The sequence below is a fragment of the Scyliorhinus canicula genome, chromosome 7 (genome assembly GCF_902713615.1).
Source record: "Scyliorhinus canicula chromosome 7, sScyCan1.1, whole genome shotgun sequence".
Classification (NCBI taxonomy): domain Eukaryota; kingdom Metazoa; phylum Chordata; class Chondrichthyes; order Carcharhiniformes; family Scyliorhinidae; genus Scyliorhinus; species Scyliorhinus canicula.
In genome coordinates, this window is record NC_052152.1 from 171,710,895 (window position 1) to 171,734,223 (window position 23,329).

The 23,329-nt window shown below is 43.9% G+C and overlaps 1 protein-coding gene across 15 annotated transcripts in view; it reads right to left on the reverse strand.

Moving 5' to 3' along the window:
* Nucleotides 1-20,809, reverse strand: part of arfgap1 (ADP-ribosylation factor GTPase activating protein 1) — a 41,773-nt gene extending 20,964 nt beyond the window's left edge. For 12 of the 15 annotated variants that reach the window (XM_038803274.1, XM_038803285.1, XM_038803283.1 and 9 more), the window contains exons 1-6: nucleotides 20,669-20,809; nucleotides 19,585-19,676; nucleotides 14,694-14,758; nucleotides 10,321-10,430; nucleotides 8,781-8,949; nucleotides 844-944 (exon numbers count right to left, since the gene is read on the reverse strand). In XM_038803274.1, coding sequence (XP_038659202.1) covers nucleotides 844-944; nucleotides 8,781-8,949; nucleotides 10,321-10,430; nucleotides 14,694-14,753 — 440 coding nt within the window. In that variant the 5' untranslated portion in view covers nucleotides 14,754-14,758; nucleotides 19,585-19,676; nucleotides 20,669-20,809. Of the gene's footprint in view, nucleotides 1-843; nucleotides 945-8,780; nucleotides 8,950-10,320; nucleotides 10,431-14,693; nucleotides 14,759-19,584; nucleotides 19,677-20,087; nucleotides 20,325-20,620; nucleotides 20,640-20,668 lie in introns of those variants that run through there. The other 3 variants (XM_038803271.1, XM_038803272.1, XM_038803273.1) reach the window with 3 other exon arrangements.
* Nucleotides 20,810-23,329: the final 2,520 nt, after the last annotated feature.

Below are 23,329 nucleotides of genomic sequence, written 5' to 3' on the forward strand. Positions count from 1 at the left end.
GGGGGAAATAGAAAGGGGTCTGTTGTGTGAGGCGATGCGTTAGGTGAATTCAACCTCCTCTTGCGCGAGGATGAGCTTGATTCAGTTCAAGGTAGTGCATCGGGTGCATAAGACTCGGGCGAGGATGGGTGGGTTCTTTCAAGGGGTGGCAGACGAGTGCGAGAAGTGTGGGCTAGGGCTGGCGAATCATGCGCACATGTTCTGGGGGTGCGAGAAGCTGGAAAGGTGCTGGGAAGTGGTGTTTGAGACGTTGTCTAAAATTGTGGGGGGTGGAGGTCAGGCCGGACCCGATGTTGCCAATATTTGGAGTATCGGTAATGCCGGAGTTGATGGAGGGGAAGGGGGCCGACATTATGGCCTTCGCTTTCTAATTGCCAGGTGAAGGATCTTACTGAATTGGAGGTCGGATACACCGCCGGTGGTAGCAGCCTGGCTGGGGGACCTTGATGACTTTCTCTGGTTGGAAAAGATCAATTTGAGTTGAGTGGATCGGAGGAGGGCTTCGAGACACGGTGGGGGCTGTTCATCACAATGTTTGAGGAACTGTTTGTCGTGGAGGATGGGGCTGTTAAAAAGGGGAAAAATTGTACTAACTGCAGATTGTGAGGTTGTGGAATGTGTTGTTGTATATATTGCTGTTTTTACACGTTTGTAATAAAATATATATTTTACAAAGTTTTGGTGCATGCCAAACCACTGACATATGTCACCATTGTCTCCAAATGACTTGACTCCTGAGTAGATAAAAAGGTTAGACATCCTGCTGGAACCTATTTGATCTCATCAGGTTTTAATTATATATCATCTGCTTTGGATAATTTTGAAAAAGTGATGCCTAAATACCGATGAGCTGAAGGTATAGATACTTTAGGCTGTGGTGGGGTCCAGTTCCGAGCTTCTGATGTTTCAATGGACCATTCTCTCCCCTCAGCTAGGGCAACAATCTAAAAAATCAATCAGAAAAATAAGTGTCATCTCTCAGATTGACAGATGAAACAGTTTGCAATTTTTGAACTCAGTTTCATAACATTATGAAGAGATTTTTTAAAACTACATTAATATGAACATTTACATTGTTAATGTTGCAGAAACTAGGTGGTTGTTAAGAAACAATTTGAAAATTTATGCAGAACCCCAACCTTCATTATTTGCTCAAAGTAACAGAAGATAAGTAAGATGAGACAACAGAAATGACACAAAAACACTGGCCCGTAACTTCCTGCTTGCGGCGAGCCGCCAATTTTGAAATAGACATGTGCGCATTACCCTGCGCTCCGACGTTACGAGAAACCTTCCTTTACCTTTGGCAGCCTGGGGCCTCAAGGTCCCAAGCTGCGCATGTTCCAGCGCGACGCAAGAGTTCAGCCCTGCCTGCTTGTGACGAGACAGCTTGGGAACGCCCATTGAGGGCAGGCATTTAAACAATAGATTTAGATAGAAAACAACCAGCAACTACTTTAACAAATGTTTTAAAGGTTTGCAGATGATTTTTAAACAGTTTTTCTGCTCTTTTAAACGGGCCTTACCACTGCTCAAGTCATTTAAAAAATTTTTAGGATTAGAGTTGATTATTTATATGTGAACGTAGGTTAGTTATTTGTTTTAAATCTGCGAAACTATTTAAATTTGCTTTATAATATATAATTTTGCGTGTGACATGCTTAAAAATGTTTGAATTTAGATTATGGTCATAAGATTTTAAAAGCTGCCCAGGGCTTTTTGCTATCATTGCTCTTGTAACATCTGATTTTTTTTTTGGATTAGTGTTTATAGGATCACTGCAGTGACGAAGAAAGCCATTCGGGCCCATAAAGTCTGCACTGACACTACCCAGGAACACGCCTCTGCCCTATCCCCATAACCCCACCTAAGGGACACTAAGAAGCAATTTGGCAAGGCTACTCACCTAACCTGCACATCTTTGGACTGTGGGAGGAAACTGAAGCACCCAGAGGAAGCGGCGGCGGCATGCTGGCAGAGAGCTTAGCACAACTGCCCCATAGCGCCAGGAACCCGGGTTCAATTCCGGCCTTGGATGACTGTCTGTGTGGACTTTGTACGTTCTCTCCATGTCTGCATGGGTTTCCTCCGAGTGTCTGGTTTCCTCCCAATCCAAAGATGTGCAGGTAAAGTGGATTAGCCATGTTAAGTTGCCCTAGTGTCCAGGAATGTGCAAATTAGGTTTCGGAATAGAGCGGTACTCTTTCAGAAGGTTTCCTGGCTATTGATGGGCTCAATGGCCTCCTTCTCCACTCCTTCTGCACTGTAGTAATTCTATGGTTCTAGGAAACCCATGCAGACACAAGGAGAATGTACAAACACCACACAGTCACCCAAGGTCCGAATTGAATACGAGTCCCTGGTGTTGTGAGGCAACAGTGCGAACTGGTCTGCCACCATGTTAAATATGTTTCTGCCTTGGTTATATCAATTATCTTATTAACTTATAATTACCTCAGTTGAATGTTGTGTTCTGATGTTTCAGTAAGAGATTTGTAGAAGCTTGCAAAGTTTAATGTAAAACATTTATTAACGAAAAATATTTTATAAATACAAAACTTCGAAACTAGTTAACATTTAACTTAAGGTTTAACTTTATCTGCTGAACAATGACATAAAACTGCCTCCACCTTTACAAATTTCTTGCAATAAAATATATTTTCTCACTTAAACACAACGGTCCCATCTATCTGTAAAGGGGAGGATGGGAAGAAAGAGGGGAAGGAGGGAGGGAAGGGGAGAGAGGGAAGAGGAGAGGGGGAAGGGGAGGGAGGTAAAAGAAAGGAAGGAAGGGAGGGATTTGACAATTGTTAATTGACAAGCCCAACATCCAAAAGCAGCAGCTGCTGAAGCGCAGTGTCCTGGCACACATCTCCTCTGCCATCATTTCAGGATGCCCTTTGACAGTACACTCTTAGGGGTGGGTGATTGGTTCACTGCAATACCTGCCAGACAGATAGTTCACATTAGCTTTCAGGAGGCTTGCATATATCAACTAAGGCAAACTTTGTTAAAACTTTGAAATAACCATTGAGGCGTCTAAAGATGAACATTACATCAGGGAGACTCGTAAACAAATCAGCTTAAAAAACATTGCAAAATCCGAATGTACTTTAGCTCTGAATCAGCTGGGAGGATAGACGTGCTAACATGAAGCAGTCAATAGCACCATTATTGAGGCCATGTCCATCCAAAACCAACTCTGCTGGGCTGCCCATATGCTTAGGATGTCAGAGTCCCAACTGCCAAAGCAAATTTTCTTCACCCAGCTCAAGGGTCCTGAACAAGGGGACAAAGGAAGATCTTCAAAGTCACCTTGAAGTTTTAGCTCAAGAAATGGAACATGGGTGTCAATGCCTGGGAGACCTTTGCTCAGATGAGACCTACTTGGAGGAACCTCCTGATTGAAGGGTCACAATTCTTCGAGAACACCGACGGCAAGAAGCAGCCCGGGAAAGGAATACCTGCGAATTAGTGTCCAAGGACCGATCCCATCTTTTGGAAACTCCTGCCAAGTGAGTGATTGAAGATGCGGACCTAGGATCGGGCTCATCAGCCACGCAAGGACCCACAGAACATGTGGCCAGTAACACTGAGTATCGTGGGTGGACAATCATACGAGATAGTAAATGATCACTGAATTCGATCCATTATAGTTCCTTTAATGGAATTAACAGCCTCATGTCAAACCAAAGTCTTAAAAAAAAAAATCTTCCTTTCATTTTCTTTGCATTTTAAAATATTTATAAACGCTGTGCACTAATAATATAAAACTTCAGCTGACCAAAAAAATGTCTCCCTTTGTCTCCTGCCTCTGCTAGATTGGAAAATTTCTGTGTAATTAAAAAGTGTAAAAACTCACCAAATATCCGGGTAAGTGGCCCATGTTCGCGATGCAGCTGGACGTTTCATTCAGCAGCGCACGGCTTCAAGCAGGGGGAAAAAACCGGCCGGGAGTTTAAACGCCACGGCACAGTAGCACAGTGGTTAGCACTGTTGCTTCACAGCGTCAGGGTCCCAGGTTCAATTCCCGGCTTGGGTCACTGTCTGTGCGGAGTCTGCACGTTCTCTCCGCTTCAGCGTGGGTTTTCTCTTGGTGCTCCGGTTTCTTCCCACAAGTCCAGAAAGACATGCTTGTTAGGTGAATTGGACATTCTGAACTCTCCCTCAGTGTACCCGAACAGGTGCCGTAGTGTGGCGACTAGGGGCTTTTCATAGTAACTTCATTACAGTGTTAATGTATGCCTACTTGTGGCAAGGACAATGATTATTGAACTCCCGCGCACTTCTGGGTCATCAAGCTGCACATGTGCGGCGCACCAGTGACTTAAGTTGTAAATCCTACAGGAAGTTACGGGCCGTGGTTTTTAAACATCTCCCAAAAAGATTTCCTAATGTTCTTTACAAGAAATTGTGGGAAAAGCTCTTGTAATAGCTATTTTCAGAATGAATTAAACTTATTTCCTACTTGGTTAATAATTATTAATACAAGACACAAGTAGGTTGCTCAGCTAGCCTCAAGAGGTGGATCATTTTGCATCACTGAATATGCACAATATTATTTTAAAGATATATTTTGGCTATTCTTCATGACAACACATTCTTTATGATATCCCACTGACAACATGCTGATGGAAGGCACAAGTAAATAGCTATCATAGGAGCTTTCAGAAATGGATAAAACGGCAAAGCACAGACATGGGTATTTATTGATCCCAATTACTGTTTCTATTTTGCACCTGATTACTTTCCTGTGAAATGCCTTGGGATGTTTTACTACCTTGAAGAGTGACATGTAAGTGCAAGCTATTTGTTATTCTTCTTCTATTTTTTCTTTTAATTTAGAGTGCCCAATTCATTTTTTCCAATTAAGGGGCCATTTAGCATGGCCAATCCACCTAGCCTGCACATCTTTGGGTTGTGGGGACGAAACGCATGCAGACATGGGGAGAATTTGCAAAATCCACACGGACAGCGACCCAGAGCCGGGCTAGAACCTGGGACCACAGCACCATGAGGCAACAGGGCTAACCCACTCCGCCACCATGCTGCCCTCCTCTTCTATTATGAAATACAACAGCGTAAATCCAATCCCAACTACCCCATATTGTCTTCCAATTTTCTATGATTTAGCCAATATTATAGCATCCAGTTAAGTGTCTTAAGCTAAATCGAACCCCTGGCCATGGCGCTGAGGGGGTCGAGGAACTGGAGGGGGATAGTGCGGGGGGGGGGGGGGGGAGAGAGACATCGGCTGTTGTTGTACGTGGACGATTTACTGTTGTACGTGGCAGACCCGGTGAGGGGGATGCCGGAGGTGATGAGGATTCTTGGGGAGTTTGGGGACTTCTCCGGGTATAAACTAAACGTGGGGAAGAGTGAGCTGTTCATGGTGCATTCGGGGGGACAGGAGAGAGAGATAGGGGAGCTTCTGCTGAAAAGGGCAGAGAGGAGCTTCAGATACCTGGGGGTCCAGATAGCCAGGAGCTGGGGGGCCCTGCATAGACTCAACTTTACGAAGCTGGTGGAGCAGATGGAGGAGGAGTTTAGGAGATGGGATGTGTTGCACTCTCCCTAGCGGGCAGGGTCCAGTCGGTCAAAATGATAGTGCTCCCGAGGTTTCTGTTCCTCTTCCAGTGTCTACCTATCATGATCCCGAAGGCTTTTTTCAAGAGGGTCAATAGGAGTATTACGGGGTTTATGTGGGCGCAGAAGACCCCGAGGGTATTCCTGGAGCGAGGTAGGGAAGTGGGGGGGATGGTGCTGCCCAACCTGTGTGGGTACTACCGGGCTGCGAACATGGCAATGATACATAGGTGGGTGATGGAGGGGGAGGAGGCGGCATGGAAGAGGATGGAGGCGGCGTCCTGTGTGAGCATGAGCCTAGAGGCACTGGTGACGGCGCCGTTGCCGCTCCCCCCAGCAAGATATTCTACGAGCCCGGTGGTGGTGGCTACCCTCAAAATCTGGGGGCAGTGGAAGCGGCATGGGGGGAGGTGAAGGCTTCAGTTTGGTCCCCGATACGGGGGAACCACCGGTTTGTACCAGGCAGGATGGACGGAGGGTTTTTGAGCTGGCACAAGGCAGGTATCAGGCGGATGGGGGACCTCTTCCTCGATGGGAAGTTTGCGACCTTAGAGGAGTTGGAGGGGAGGTGGGGTCTCCCCCCAGGGAATACCTTCAGGTATATGCAGATCAGGGCGTTTGTTAGGCGGCAGGTGGCGGAGTTTCCACTGTTGCCGCCAAGGGGGGTTCAGGACAGAGTGCTCTCGGGGATGTGGGTCGGTGAGGGGAGGATCTCGGCAATCTACCAAGTGATGCAGGAGGGGGAGGAGGCCTCGGTGGAAGAGCTGGGAGAGGAGATCGATGAGGGGACGTGGGCGGATGCTTTGGGGAGGGTGAATTCCTCCTCCTCGTGCGCGAGGCTTAGTTTAATCCAACTAAAGGTGCTGCAAAGGGCGCATATGACTGGGACAAGGCTGAGCCGGTTCTTTGGGGGTGAGGACAGGTGGGTCAGGTGTTCGGGGAGCCCAGCAAACCACACCCACATGTTTTGGGCGTGTCCTGCATTGGAGGGCTTTTGGAGGGGGGTTGTGGGGACTTTGTCAAGGGTGGTTGGCTCCAGGGTGGAGCCGGGCTGGGGACTCTCAATTTTCGGGGTAGCGTCAGAGCCGGGAGTGCAGGAGGCGAAAGAGGCCGGTATTCTGGCCTTTGCGACCCTGGTAGCCCGGCGCAGGATTCTTTTACAGTGGAAGGATGCAAAGCCCCCGAGCGCAGAATCCTGGATCAATGACATGACTGGGTTCATCAAACTAGAGAGGGTCAAGTTTGCCCTAAGGAGGTCAGTGCAAGGGTTCTTCCGGCGGTGGCAGCCTTTTCTAGACTTCCGGGCGGAGCATATGGGGTTGGTCAACTTCAGCAGCAACCCGGGGGGGGAGTTACTTGTTTGTTATGGGGGTGTGGTTCTATGGCTTCATGTTCGTTATTTTTAATTTATTGCTCTTGTATTGGGGGGGGGGGGAGGTTACTGTTTTTCTCCCTTGTTTGGTTGGTTAAAATTTGAATAATTTTTTTTTTTTTAATAAAGTGTCTTAGGCTAAGACTCCCCTAGTAGCACAGTCCGAGTAGCTGAAACTTTCACATCAGGAGGATCCAAGCTCAGTTCCCAATCTGTGCTAAATTAATTGGTCTCAGCCAGGCAGAGCTAGGCTTCTCTGAAACTAATCTATCGCTCCTAGGTTAGAGAATGAAAAGAATTGGGATGTCTTCCCACACCTGAACACAATGGAGCAGCCCCTGTTTGAAGTCTGTACATGTTGACAGTAATTAAATGACAAAATCAACAGCCAATCAAATTGGTAGCCAATATTCACACACAGTAGAAGCTCCTTGACCAAGATTCATAAGGACAATAATACCCATGAAATTGTACACCAGTAAGGAATCTTCTGAAGGAACCTTCAGAAGATCAAGGTGGGAAAGAGGAAGGAAACATAAATAGCAGCAATGGCAAGTTAAGAGCGATTATTATTTATACATTTCTGAAAATATTTGATGATTAAATTAAACTCGGATATTTATGCTTGTCCTTAAAGACTGTTTTTTTGTCAATAGGTTTTTGTCAAATGTAGATGAAATTTGCTTAAAATTGGGTCAGCCCAGTGTCTGATAACAGCTGTGAACCTTTGGAGAGATTAATTCATGTTTTTCTTTCCATTGCGCTTTCCTATGTTTCCCATAGTATTTTGCAGATAATTACTCTTGTCAAATAGTGCCATGCAGTCTTGTAAATCACGTGGGATACTGGACAGGAAGGCGTGACCTTGGTTTAATGTCTTATCCAAAGGATAACATTTCTGGCAATGAAGCACTCTCATATCCATGATTGGAGTTTGGACCCAAAATGTTATGACTCAAAAACAAAATTGCTCTCTTGAGAGCTAGGTTGATACTTAGAAGTTTAACATCAACAGGTTTTTAATTTATAGAATCATAGAATCACTACAATGCTGAAGAAGGCCATTCGGCCCATCAGGTCTGCTTCGACCCAGATTACCCTTACCAGGCCCACTCCCCTGTCTTATCTCTGTAACCTCATCTGACCTTTGGACGCTAAGGGACAATTTATCATGGTCAATCCAACTAACCTGCACACCTTTGGACTGTTGTTTAAAAAAATATGGAAGTGCAGTACCTCGGCTTTTCAGAAAATAAACAGCGCATTAACATTCATCTGTGCAGTAAGACTATGGATGACAATATATGAAAACTCATTATAATCATCATTAACTAGTGACAAACATAATGAAGGACAATTTATGCTTTTAGGCATATTTTAATACAAATATTGAGGCAAGTGATGCATCACACTTATCTGCCATAAATATTATGATCACTGGTTGTATGGCAACTGGGCAATAAACTATAGATGACCAAATGTATCTAAAGAGGAGAGCCAGAGCAAGCCTATTCTTTCGAAAATGTTGACATTTTCTAAATTTCTTGCACCAAAGGTTTTGCAATGAATGGAAGCTGGGAACAGGTTAGAGAAACAATATAAAGAATTTGAGCTGGGCATTCTAAGCATTAAAGCAATGAGAAATTAATGATGCGATAAAGTTGGTTTACAGTCTTGCGTAATAAGAGTATACATTTCAATCTTTGGAGGTTGTGCCTAATGCAGTCCAATTTATTTTAACAAAAAGCCTCAAAGTCTCTTAACCCATAACTTATGACCATGAAACAGCATTTAATCCACATTATAGCAACAACTATGGTACCTTGTCTCTGTAAAAAGCTGCAGTACGACTATTATACTTCTCCTGAAGTGACCAACATGAATCATAATCCTGCGACTCCAGAAATTGGCGAAATTTAGCATTGCCTCCAACTTTCATCTTCTCCAACTCTAAATCTTTCCATTTATCCATGGTGACAGACCGTACAAAGCTGGAGGACAGTAGGAAACTATTTTACTTCACCCATTAAACGTACATTAGATTCTCAAAGATTTTAGAAAAAAAGATTTGCCCTATATATTGAATAAAATGGGGACATTTGCTGTGAAATCAAAAAAAACAAAGTGACAGCACAATCACAATAATCGAGACATTAAAACACATAATAGGTTTGAATTTTGTGTTAACTATTTCCACCAGAAACAGGGTAACATGAGACCAAATAAATCAAAAAAGATTCTAAAAAATAAGATTAGTACAAAGTCTGTTTCATAGAGATGCAATTAACTTATCCAAATTAGGTTCAATTGGCCTACTGCATTAACTTCCATTTCTAGCAAGGCACACTTCCCAAATACATGCTACTTCAAAGTGGATGATGCAACATTGAAACCCACAGTTAAGTCAACTAAGCACAGTTGGTAAGATTTCTAAAATTGGTTTCAGCATCCTTAAGGAGGATAAAGAAACAAATTCAACCTACAAAAATATCTAGAGATAATTCCCCAATAACCTCTACTAGACAACATGATAGAATGAAGATAAAAGCAAATTACTGCGGATGCTGGAATCTGAAACAAGAACAGAAAATACTGGACAATCTCAGCAGATTTTACAGCATATGTGGAGAGAGAATGGAGCTAACATTTTGAATCTGGATAACTCTTTGTCAATAAGAGAATTAAGCTGGACACAGGTAGACATTGACCTTTCACTTTTGACAGCCATGTTAAAATTCAGCACAAGCTGATGGTTGCAAGATCTTCCCTCTCTTAAGGTCCTTTGCAAAACACGTTTGGGTAGTTCCAATCTGTTTTCTAATAAACATGGGTCTATGGGAAAACATACCTTTCAGTACTATTTGGCAATCTCAGCTTAAGTCATATTGTTGGGGTACAGAACAGAGTTACGGTTAGGAAATCTTTACCTGGAGTGCTTAATGGGAGTGTACTAGGATCTGAAATAAGAGTTCCATTCCTCAATAGCAACATACCTAACTATGATTTTTACAAAACATGAAAAATCTGCTTCACCAAATATAACACTCACAATATTAACATTTCTTAATATTGAATTAATTTAGCTTTAGTGTCCTAAATTATTAAATGCTTATTAGGGTACAGTTCGGTCATATTATGAAGCATCATTCAAGTGGTCATTGTCATACAAGTCTCAACAGAGCAGCAGACTCTTCAACAATGCATGCAAGTCCAGAAAGGAATAGAACCAGGACCACCAGGACCTAATTTTTCACTGTCCCCAATCAGGACATTGTAACTTCACCAGACAAATCAACTGAGGAATCAATATTTAACTTCCATTTTGCAGTTAACTTTCCTTCTTTTTTAACCCATGCTTTTACCTGAGGTGGACGCCCAGACCTCTGTGCTTTCCTGAGCACTCAAGACAAATCCATATTCCGTAGGTCACACTGACCCACTGTGGATTGAAAGCTCCACACTCAAAACAAATCTGGAAGAGAGAAAATAGACATTATACAAAACATAACACAAATATAATATCTAGCCGAATTCTCTCATTCTGCCTGTGGCGGGTTTGGTGGTAGGTGGAAGTGGAGAATCTAGAGGGAGCCAAATGTTGGAGGAGGGCTGTGCAAGGAGTGGAATGGGGGTGGGGGTGGAGTTGGCTGGCGAAAACATGGCTGCCTGAAAACCTCTCAAACAAAAAGTCAAACCGATATCTGGGGAACCAGTGGCGTAGTGGTATTGTCACTGGACTAGTAATCCACAGAACCAGGGTAGTGCTCTGCGGTCCTGGATTTAAATCCTACCATGGCAGATGGTGAAATTTGAATTCAATAAAAATCTGGAATTAAAAGTCAAACGATTAAATGGAACCACTGTTGTAAAAACCCAGCTGGTTCACTAATGTTCTTCAGGGAAGGAAATCTGCCATCCTTACCCGGCCTGGCCTACACGTGACTCCAGATCCAGCAATATGGTTGACTTTTAACTGCCCCCTACTGAAATGACCGAACAAGCCGCTCAGTTCAAGGGCTGATGGGCAACAAATGCTGGGCCCAGCCTGTGTTGTCCACATCCCAAGAACAAATAGAAAAATAAAACAATTTACTGGAAGGGGATACACAAAGACTCCAAGGCCCAATGGAGGGTGGTTGGATCAGGGAACAGACTTTTTTTTTAAAAATTCATTTTTACAGATGTGAGCTTCGCTGGCTAGACCAGCATTAGTTGCCCATCCCTAATTGCGCTTGTAAAGGTGCTGGTGAGCTGCCTTCTTGAACCGCTGCAGTCCATATGGTGTATGTACACTCACAGTGCTGTTGGGGGGGGGGGGGGAAGTTCCAGGATTTTGACCCAGCGACAGTGAAGGAACAGCAATATATTTCCACGTCAATATAGTGAGTGACTTGTAGGACAACCTCCAGGTGGTGGTGTTCCCATATATCTGCTGCCCTGTCCTTCTAGATGGTAGTAATCTAAATGGGTATGGAAAATGCTGCTAAAGGAGCCTTGGTAAGTCAGCGATAGAGGGAGTGAATGTTTGTGGAAGAGGTGCCGATCAAGCGGGCTGTTTTGTCCTAGATGGGTCGAACTTCTCAAGTGTTGTTGCAGCTGTACTCATCCAGGCAAGTGGGGAGCGAAGAACGTGCCGTATGAGGAACGTTTGAGGACTCAGAGTCTGTACTTGTAGGAAAAACTAGAACCAGAGGACACCATCTCAGACTATAGGGATGATTCTTTAAAATAGAGATGAGGAGGAATTTCTTCAGCCAGAGGGTGGTGAATCTGTGGAACTCTTTGCTGCAGAAGGCTGTGGAGGCCAATTCACTGAGTGTCTTTAAGGCAGAGATAGATAGGTTCTTGATTAATAAGGGGATCGGGATAATGGGGAGAAGGCAGGAGAATGGGGATGAGATAATATCAGCCATGATTGAATGGCGGAGCAGACTCGATGGGCCAAATAGCCTAATTCTGCTCCTGTCTTATGATCTTATGGGAGTATTCCATCACATTCCTAACCTGTGCCTTGTAAGTGACAGACAGGCTTTGTTGTTGAGTTACACACTGCAGAATTCCTAGCTTCTGCTTTGCTCTTGTATTTATATGGCGAGTCAGTTGTTTCTGGTCAATGGTAACCCCCAGGATACTGATAGTGGGGGATTTAGTGATGGTAATGCCATTGAATGTCAAGGGGTGATGGTTTGATTCTCTCTTATTGGAGTTAATCATCGCTGGCCACCTGTGTGGTGCGAATGTTACTTGCACTTGTCAGCTCAAGTTAGGAAATTGTCCAGGTCTTGCTGCATTTGCACTTCGACCTCTTCAGTGTCTGAGGAGTCACGAATGGTGCTGAACATTGTGCAATCATCAGCAAACATCCTCACTTCTGACCTTACGTTGTAAGGAAGGTATTTGTTGAAGCAGCTGAAAATGGTTGGGCCTTTTCACTCAGAATTGCTGACATCCTTCTCAGTCTGGTGACCAGGTGAGCTGGGGAGGGCGATATCAGTGCGCCCGACTGGTGTTTAAATAGAACACTGGGCCCTTCGAAACCGCCAGCTCACAGTGGGGGCAAACTAATCAGCTGCCAGCCCTCCAGGAGATTCAAAGCAGAACTCGCATAATTAATGAGGTACCAAGTGCAGAATATGGCACTGAATTCCCCATTCTGGTCAGCGGCAAAGGTGCCACCAGAACTGCTTGCCACTGCACTTTGTCTCAAAAACTGAGAATGCTCCATCAAAGACCATCACTTTGGTTTCTTAATGCATTTACAGTAATTAAAGCCACTCATTTGTGGTTTTCGTATAAACTGGAAACATTTTCAAATACTTATATTAACACAAATTAAGTTTGACCTGATTAATTACCATAAATCAACAATGAAAATTATAAACTAATAACAGGGCTATTTAAGTAGAGGCATAAGGAGCAAGTAATGGTGCTAACTGGCGTTCTGTGTTCAATTCTGGGCACATAACATCAGGAAGGATGTGAAGGCTTTGAATAAGATAGGGCAGAGATTTAATAGAATTATTAGAAGGACGAGGGATTACAGTTTCATGAAAAGACTGGAGAGGCCCAGGATTTTCTTCTTCGAGGAGAGAAGTAAGAAGAGATTTGACAGAGGTGTTTAAAATCATGATGGTGTAGGTAGGGTAAATAAAAAAACCTGTTTCCAATGGCTGAAGAGTCAATATCAAGAGGGCACAGATTTAAGATGATTTGCAAAATAATCAAAGGCGATATGAAGAAAAACATGCTTTATGCAACAAATGGTTGTGATTTGCAATTGACTGTTTGGTGGGAATAGTGGAAGCACATTCATAACATAAGAAATAGGAGCAAAAGTAAATCAGATGGCTCCTTTAACTTGATTCAATCTGATCAAGGCTGATCTTCTGACTCAACTCCACTTTTGTATCATTTCATATCCCTCGATTCCCTGAGACACCAAAAATCTGTCTATCTCAGTCTTAAATTTACTCAAGAATGGAACATCCATAACCCTCTAGTGTAATTCAAGATTCACAATTCTACAAGTGAAGAAATTTCTCCTCCTGCATGAATGAACACTTATCCTGAGACTGTGCCTCCGTGTTCTAGATCTCCCTGTCAGGAGAAATAACCTCCGAATGTCTACCCTTCAGAATCTTGTATCTTTCAATGAGATCACTTCTCATTCGTTTGAACTCTAGAGACTATATGGCCAATTTACTCAGCCTCGCATCATTGGATAACCCTCATATTCCAGGAATCAATCTCGTCAACCTTTGCTGTGCCACCTCCAATTCAAGTATCTTCTTCCTTAAATATGGAGACCTAAACTGCACATGCTACTCCAGGTGTGATCTCATCAAAGTCTTATTCAATTGTAGCAAGACTTCCTTCCTTTAATTCTTGTTCTTACTCAGTAGTAGCTCCCAAAAGGGAATTGGTTAAATGCTAGATGGAGAAACAAAGTGCGAGGATATGGGAAAAGAGCTGGGGAATGGGACTAAACTGATAGTGCTTTGAAAGAGTCGATTAGCCAAATGGGCTCCTATGTTGTGCTATTCAGTAATCCTATAATAGAATCACCAAAGAACTGGTAAATATCGTATACAATTAATGTAATCAAAACTGACATATTCAGCTGTCCCAAGAATGTCTCTGAACTTAAAAAATTGAGAAGATCTTGTATTGGAATAGGGTGGTAGAGAGGGTAAGGAGCTAACTGAGGGAAGAACACACTGAACACATACAAGTTATTGCAACTAACTATGCAAATCATCTGAAATAAATGATAGTAAACTAGCACATCTCTAAATAAGTATTTTAATGTATTAATTGCAGATATTCAACTATCACAAAGAAAAGGCTTTTCTCACGTGTACATTTTCCCTCAAAAGTTGCAAGATTGGAAATAATGTCCCATAGTAGACACCCATCTCCAATAAAACTAAGTTTATTCAGTAAAATGTTATTAAATTGCATAAAATAATGAGGCAATAGAAAACATACTAGATTGTAAAACTGTACAAATGTGTACAAACAGCATCCATTGACTGAACAAAAAAGTTAAAGGTACTAGTTCGAAATGTCAATTATTTTATATTTTCTTTTCACAGCCTCAGTTGTTTTAATGCATAAAAATGCAAGATAAAATGCGGAACTCTTTAAATAATTGTGAAACATTCATGTTTCAGTGAATTTAAACTGTTTTTAGGTGCACATTAGGTTAGTTTAACATTTCCTTCTGGTTACATACATTGTTTTCATCTTGAGTCCTCACTTCTTTGAGAACCCGCCTTGTTCTTGGACTTGCCATGGTGTCTAGAAACAAAAGAAGGAAACAATTACACTGCAGTACTTCACTGGTTCCCAACATGCCGTAAATTAACCCCCACAAGTGTGCCGCGAAAAAAGATTCAAAATTCATGTAATCAAACTAAAACTAATCTTCAACTTCAGCTCTTGTGGTTGGCATCTCCAAGACACAAAGAACCTTGGGCTGTCTGCACACACACGCGTGGGTTAAACTTTTTATGTTGGTCAGGCCCATGTGCATGACGATCAGGACTTCGAGCTGAGGACAAAGGTGCCATGCGTCTGCACTAAAAGCAAAAACTCAAGGGCGCACAATCCCTGGGAGAAGTGAGAGAGACAGGGAGAAGCGAAAAAAAAACAGGAGCGAGGACAGGGAGAAGTTAAAAACCAAGTTCCCAGCAAGGGAAAAAGGCAGAGAAAATAGGACGTGTGTCTCAAATTGTTTTTATTGTATGGAAATGTGCCATGACATATAAAAGGTTGGGAACCACTGCAGTACAGGAATTGGATAGTTACTGTTCAACTCTAGCAGAAAAGGTAAAATGTTGAAGGTTATTACCCTACCAAAAATGCAATTTTCATTCTTCATACCAATAAAATAATAAACATATTCACTGCCTAGCGAGAAGGCACAACAATTTGAAATGAGTAGTTATAAATAAGAAAAACGGCAAGACTGGAAATCTAAAACACATTACCTTTGGTCTGTATTTACATTTATCTACTGATTTTTAATATTGTACTTCAATCAATAAAAGTGAAAGGACCTAAACTTCTGCTGTCATATTATCTTTTCTGGTCTCTCTCTCCCAGGATTTTGTTTAGACAGTTAATGTTCTAATCAAGCAACTCTCAAAGTATAATTAAACATTCTTGAACTTTAAATGCATTTTACCGGAGATCAAGAAATAATTAAGAAATATTGATCGTTTTGTCAGTTGATAACAATGCCATCATTGACTGTCATAATCAATCAACTAAATTTATATTATTGAAAAACATCAAAATTAACTCTTATGGTTAGTTAAGTAACCAAACTTAATGAATTATTAAACACAACTGACAACACCAGTATGATAAATTTAATGATTTGCAATCAATTCTCAATGCAATCTCTTTGACAGTTTCAATTTATCAGACTAGTCACATTCTGAAGTTTGGTGATAAGAGTTTTTCAGAATCAATGTCCCTGTCCATTTCAGGATATCCCGCTTCCGTTGGTGCCTTATTGAACCAGTTTATCTATCCTACCACAATAGCCCTTTTAAGCAGTTTCTGTGAACCTTGCTGATTCCAGCAGTTTTATCCAGTATTTCTGAAGTGGTTCCACTTGTCACTGCATATAATAATAACCTTTTATTGTCACAAGTATGACGTTACAAGTCCCTCGTCGCCACATTCCGGCGCCTGTTTGGGTAAGCTGGTACGGGAATTGAACCCGCGCTGCTGGCCTTGTTCAACATCACAAACCAGCTGTCTAGCCCGCTGAGCTAAACCAACCCACATCAACTTCAGCATATCAACTTCATACCACACCAGCATACACTATATTGTTTTTCTGCCATTTCATAAACAGAGCAGGGCTGGAGACAAGCAGCTGGATTGTAACATTTGTGGGTTTGTGTAAGGCCAGAAATATTTAAATATTTGATGAGGGTTTCAACAGTGGAAGGGTTAAGATAGGAGTGCAGATACATAGTCCGAATAAAATAGTCAGACCCAAAAATATATAGGATGTAGAATCCTGCCTGGTCCAATCTAAACAAATGGCCATGCATGGATCTACCTGATAAAGAGACACAAAACCTGTACCACATCAGCATTTTCTATGCATTCCCCAAACCATCTCCCGATTTCTTCAAATTGTATCCCAAAGGAACTAAAATGTAACAGCTACGCCTATAGTTCTCCTAACATTTCCTCTTCAATTTCCCTTCAGTCTTCTTTTTGTTTTTCCCACAGCTTTAAAAGGCCTTTGACAAAGGCCTGCTACCCTCATCTCAGGACACAATTTCACAAAATGTCGCATTAAAAATAATGAATCACTCCCAGTTTCAACTAACCAAAGTAAAACAATGTCATTGCTGCAGAAAATGTGCATTAATAAACATAAAAAATTAATATAGAAGAAACCATAGAATTCTTACAGTGCAGAAGGAGGCCATTTGGCTTGAGTCTGCACTGATCCTCTGAAAGAGCAACCTACCCAAGTCCACTCCCCCGCCCTATCCCCGTTACTCCACCTAACTTGCACATCTGTGGACATTAAGGGGCAATCTTAATGTGGCCAATTCACCTAACATGCACATTTTTGGACTGTGGGAGGAAACCACACAGACACAGGGAGAATGTGCAAACTTCATAAAAGGCTGGAATTCGCCCACTGTGTCTATATGCGCAGAACTGAAAAATAAGAAGGGTATATCCTCTCTCTGTACTGCCGTAATACTGTTCCTAATCAAAAACGCAACTGCCCCTCTTCTCTTACCTTCTGTTCCATCTTTCCTATAGTATCTGTACCCCGGAACATGGAGCTGCCAGTCCTGCCCCTCCTTTAGCCATGTTTCAGTAATAGCTATAACATCTATGTCTCATGTACCTATCCATGCCCCTGAGTTCATCTACCTTGCCCATCAGGCCTCTTGCATTGAAATAAATGCAGTTCAATCTGTTTCTCTGCCTTCCACTTTTCTCCTTACTGACTTTTGTTTCTATCCCTTCTTTGCTACCCCCGGCTTCCTGCATTAGTTCCCATCCCCCTGCCACATTAGTTTAAACCCTCCCCAACACCGCTAGCAAACAACCCCACCTAGGACATTGGTTCCAGTCCTGTCCAGGTGTAGATCATCTGATTTATAATGGTCCCCACCTCTTCCAGAACTGGTTCCAATGCCCCAAAAATCTGAGTCCCTGCCTCCTGCACCACCTCTCAAGCCACACATTCATCCTGTCATTCCTACCCTGACTAGCACATGGAGCTGGTAGCAATCCCGAGATTACTACCATTGAGGTCCTACTTTTTAGTTTAGCTCCTAATTGCCTAAATTCAACACGTAGGACCTCATCCCGTTTTTTTCCCCCTATATCGTTGGTGCCTAAGTGCACCACGACAGCTGACTGTTCACCCTCCCCCTTCAGCATGTCTTGCAGCCGCTCTGAGATATCCAGGACCCTTGCACCCGGGAGGCAACATACTTTCCTGGAATCTCATTTGCTTCCGCAGAAGTTCCGGTCTACTCCCCTTACAATCAAATCCCCTGTCACTATAGCTCTATCACTCTTTTTCTTGCCCTCCTGTGCAGCAGAGCCAGCCACGGTGCCATGAACTTGGTTATTGCTGCCTTCCCCTGTTAGCCACCTCCCTCAACAGTATCCAAAACGGTATACCCGTTTTAGAGGGAGATGACCGCAGGGGACCCTTGCACTGCCTTCCTACTCTTCCTCTGTCTGATGGTCACCCATTTCCTATCTCCCTCAGTACTCTATCTGTGGTGTGACCAACTCGCTAAATGTGCTATCAACCACTTTACATCAAAGGGAAGACTTTTAACTACAACTTGATATGTTGAAAGAGTTTAATGATTTTCAAAGCTACAGAGGTAAGATCTGGCACACAACCCCAAACTGAGTCCCTCCAGTCTAGCCCAATCCCACCCCCGACTCCCATTTCCCCTGAAAGACTCCCTTCAGCATCCTAAAGTTAAGTGAAAAGAGGGTAATCTCCCCCTTCTCCCCCGACCCCGGAGTCCATGATGCATCGTCCCCACTTGTCAGGAGGAGATATATGCAACTAGTTTGACACCCAGCAAGAATCCCATTTTGGTACTTGCACCCAATTCAATGGGCCATCAGGAATCCCGCTTGGGTGTAGGGGCCCTGGGGAAATCGCAGACATCCTCTACTTTGCCTTTGCCACCCAAAGTTTAACATATTCCACGATGATAATAGGCTGGATTCTCTGGACCCCAGCCATGTTTTTCTTGGCAGCGCGTCACCAGGATTCTCTGCTCCTGGGTTTTCCCATTGAAGCCACCCCACACCACCAGGGAACCGACAGGTGGGGATGCGCTGTCAGCAAGAAAAGAGAATTCCAATGGCCAGTGAATTCTGGCCATGGCCTCACTACATCCTCCTCCCAGCTCCCCAATCTCTTACCTCTTCTACTGTCCCAAATTGGTTGGAGTCATATCTATCTGCCACACCTTTACATTCTGGAATGCGATCCCAGATTTCCCTCATCTCAAACTCTCCAACCATACATTCATACATTGTGATTATTTTCCTCCACTCTTCGGTCTTAGCCATCCCCATTTTGTGAAGCACTTTTTTTTTACATTAAAAGAACATTGTATAACTGCTGGTTGTTTTTAAGAGTAGTACTACTACAGAGCAGCTCCACCACATGGATGTGGCTATCAAAAAAACAAATCCAACATATGTACCACAACACAAGCTGTACACTATTACAGCACAATGTTTTACAGATTCTGATTTAAACAGAAGAGACATGAATTACATTAAAGGCACAATGTAATGTTAAAAGTCCAGACACTTCATTAACAGACACAAGGAAAATTGACAGAGCCATGAAGGAAAAGCTTAAGAGCTGCTCAAAGGATTAAACCTTGGGGGGGGGGGGGGGGGGGGGGGGGGATACAAAGGCTGTACCATTTAAAATATAATCAGCCATGCATCTGAAAAGGTTTATAAATGGATAAAATTAATTGAAAATACAGTAGACAGCTCCAGGTGAGGAGCTCATACCGACAGGCATATCAAATGGTTGCCTTTTGTGCTTAAAGTTCTACAACAGTTCGTAAGAAATCACATACGTTTTTGGTTGATTGTAAATGATTCACTCTAGGATGTCATTTCCAACGTTTAAAAATGGAAAATTTTGAAAATATACTGCAATTCATTCAGTCTGTGAAAAAAAAAGAAATGCTGGATCAATATTTCATCAGGGCTTTTCATCAGCCTTTTATTCAACGCAGTTAGGTGGCTTTTTGATGGTCACGGGAGTCAAAGGTTATGGAGGTCAGACAAGAAAGTGGAGTTGGAGACCACAATCAGATTAGCAATGATCTTATCGAATAGCAGAGCAGGTTCAAAGGGCCAAAATGCCCTACTCCTGCTCCAAAGTCCTATATTCCTAACTAGTCTCCCAACGTTACAATTTCCCTTTACGACTGTCAGCATTACTGGCGAACACCAGCGTTACCAGTCCAAACCAAAACTATGAGCCTGACATTTCCAATTACAAATACTCGTGCAACTGCTATCCAATTTGTAGCACTTCGTAGTTTTGATTTATTTGGGGTTTTTTTAAACGCACTTCCAAATCTGCTCTGGTGCAAACGTGGTAGAATAATTATGGTCCCTGGCTTCATGGAAGTGGAAGACTTCCAGGCTTGAGGGAGTGAGAGTGGCGATGGATGGGTTCTACTTGGTGAAGGTTGGCGGAGGCCTCGCAAGCCTAACTGCTGGAGCGATTGTGGGAGGAAAAACAATACTGAAAAAGATCAGGTTCTGGCCGAAGAGCCCAACATCAGCCTCCTCCTCTCCCTGAGTGCAGAGGAGCAGCTAACACTCGGAACGAGAGGCCTCAGCCGGCAAACACATCCTGAACTCAGTCATCACCCCGATTGACAGGCAGGCCTCGCGGACCAATCGGGAACGCCGCTGCCCCCCCTTCGGCCAATCAGCTGCTGGGGAAGGGGCGGGTCATGGCGGCCGCCGCCGTGTTAGGTTGAGTAGCTCGGGCGCGACAACCGGCGTTTTTATCCCGCTGACAAGATAGGGGGGGGAAAAAACTCACGACCGCCCAGTCGCCTCTCAAAAGTCACCGCTTTCAGCAGCAGCACCTGCCTCCGTTTTTAAAAAAGAAATACGCGTCGTGTCAAAATGAGAACGAACCGAGTCCGATATCCGCGAATGGGTCTGACACCGAACTGCCTCAGCAAGAGGCGGTCGCCATCTTGAGGACGTTGCATTCACAGAGGCTTTTGGGTAAAGTGGCCTCTGCAAAATATTGAGTGATGATGTGTAAAACTGGGTGGAGGTGTGTGTATGAGGTATCAGTGATGAGTACATAAGATATCCAATAACACGGACAGGTACATTAATATTTACATTAGCTCCTCCCTGTCTCAACCCATTTGAATCAACATTTCTCAATAAAAATCCCTATCTGCCAGGATGCTCCCAGGGGTGCTTATGAATAAAAGCAGTTAAATTTGACGCATGTGAATAAAGATCTAGAAACTGCAAGTCTGAAACCACAAACAAAAATTGCTGCAAAACATTCAGCCCATCTTTCAGCATCCTTGCCAAGACTGAAGAGTTAATAATGGACTAAATGTTCCTGGAGCCTCACAGTGTATGGCATTAGATTCCCGCAACTTGAAAAATGTTAATACTGTAACTTGCAGGCTGATAGCGCAAACAGGAATACTGAACTTTGACCATCTTATTAACAGAAATAACAACTTTGATTTGTGTATAACTCCTTTTAACAGAGTAGAACATCCCTAGGTGTTTCACAGAAGCATTCTCAAATAAAATTTCAAGCCAGAGAAATTACCAAACACATAGGCAAAGTGGTAAGTTTTTATTTTAAAAACTATCTTAAAGGAGGAGAGAGAGGTCCCTGTGACCAGCACGTCGTCTAAGTAAACCACAATGCGTCGCAATCCACGCAGGATGTTCTCCATGACGCACTAGAAAACTGTGCACGCCGAGGATGATCCGATCGGAAGCTGGGTGTACTCATAGAGTTCCATGGCATACTGCCATGATGATTTATCGAGCTCCAGCTGGAGATAACCGCTGTTCATGTCCAATTTTGTAAACATACAATGTTGCATACAGATCCTTGATATGTGGCAAAGCATAATGGTCTATCCTCAAAGCCTTGTTCACTGTCAATTTATAGTCTCTGCAGAGGCGGACGGACATATCTGGCTTCATTATGGGGACCACTTGGCGAAGCACACAGGTCTTACGATGCCCAAACAACAAAGTTTAGTCTCGGCTTTCTCCAGTAAAGCGTAGGACAGTCATTTTCAAACCCAGGGTGGTGAACTGCGGGTGGGTTGCGGGCGGGTGTCGGGAGGGCCGTGCGGCTATGCGCCGTGGCGTTCCCGATCGTGGGGCCATGCGCTACGGAGTTCCCGATTGCAGGAAGTTGTGCCCAACAGCACAACCGGCTTTTAAAATGCCGCCCATTCCGCAAGATCTTAACTCATCAGCTGAAGTCATTACTGGAAATGTAACATTTTTTTAAAAAAATAATTTTTATTGAAATTTTTTACAAAATATATAACAACAAACAGTAACAAACAACATAATAGGCATAACACCCCCAAGACCGTAGCACCGCATATATCGAGTCCCCCCAAACCCGGTAAACAACAAGAGAACTTGAAAATAAATTAAATTAAATAGACATAGTCAACACCCCCTCCCCCTTTTTTCCCCCTTCCCCTCGGGTTGCTGCTGCTGCTGACCTAGTTCCCTATCGCTGAGCCAGAAAGTCGAGGAAAGGCTGCCACCGCCTAAAGAACTCTTGTACCGATCCTCTCAGGGCGAATTTGACCTTCTCCAGCTTAATAAAACCCGCCATGTCATTGATCCAGGTCTCCACGCTTGGGGGTCTCGCATCCTTCCACTGCAGCAAGATCCTCCGCTGGGCAAAGGCCAAAACACCGGCCTCTCTCGCCTCCTGCACTCCCGGCTTCACCGCAACCCCAAAAATCGCGAGTCCCCAACCTGGCTTGACCCTGGATCATACCACCCTCGACACCGTCCTCGCCACCCCCTTCCAGAACTCCAGTGCCGGGCATGCCCAGAACATATGGGCATGGTTCGCTGGACTCCCCGAACACCTGACACACCTATCTTCGCCCCCAAAGAACCTACTCATCCTAGTCCCGGACATATGGGCCCGGTGCAGCACCTGGAATTGGATGAGGCTAAGCCGCACACATGAAGAGGAAGAGTTAACCCTCTCCAGGGCATCCGCCCATGTCCCATCCTCAATCTGCTCCCCCAGCTCCCCCTCCCACTTAGCCTTTAGCTCCTCTACTGACGCCTCCTCCACCTCCTGCATTACCTTGTAGATATCAGATACCTTCCCATCCCCGACCCAGACCCCCGAAAGCACCCTGTCCCTCACCCCCCTCGCGGGCAGCAAAGGGAATCCCTCCACCTGCCGCCTAGCAAACGCCTTTACCTGCAGGTACCTGAACATGTTCCCCGAGGGGAGCTCAAATTTCTCCTCCAACTCTCCCAGGCTCGCAAACCTCCCGTCAATGAACAGGTCCCTCAGCTTTCTGATGCCCGCTCTGTGCCACCCCAGGAATCCCCCATCGATGTTCCCCGGGACGAACCGATGGTTCCCCCTTAGCGGAGCCTCCATCGAGCCCCCCACTTGAAAATGAAAAAAATGAAATGAAATGAAAATCGCTTATTGTCACGAGTAGGCTTCAATGAAGTTACTGTGAAAAGCCCCTAGTCGCCACATTCCGGCACCTGTCCGGGGAGGCTGGTACGGGAATCGAACCGTGCTGCTGGCCT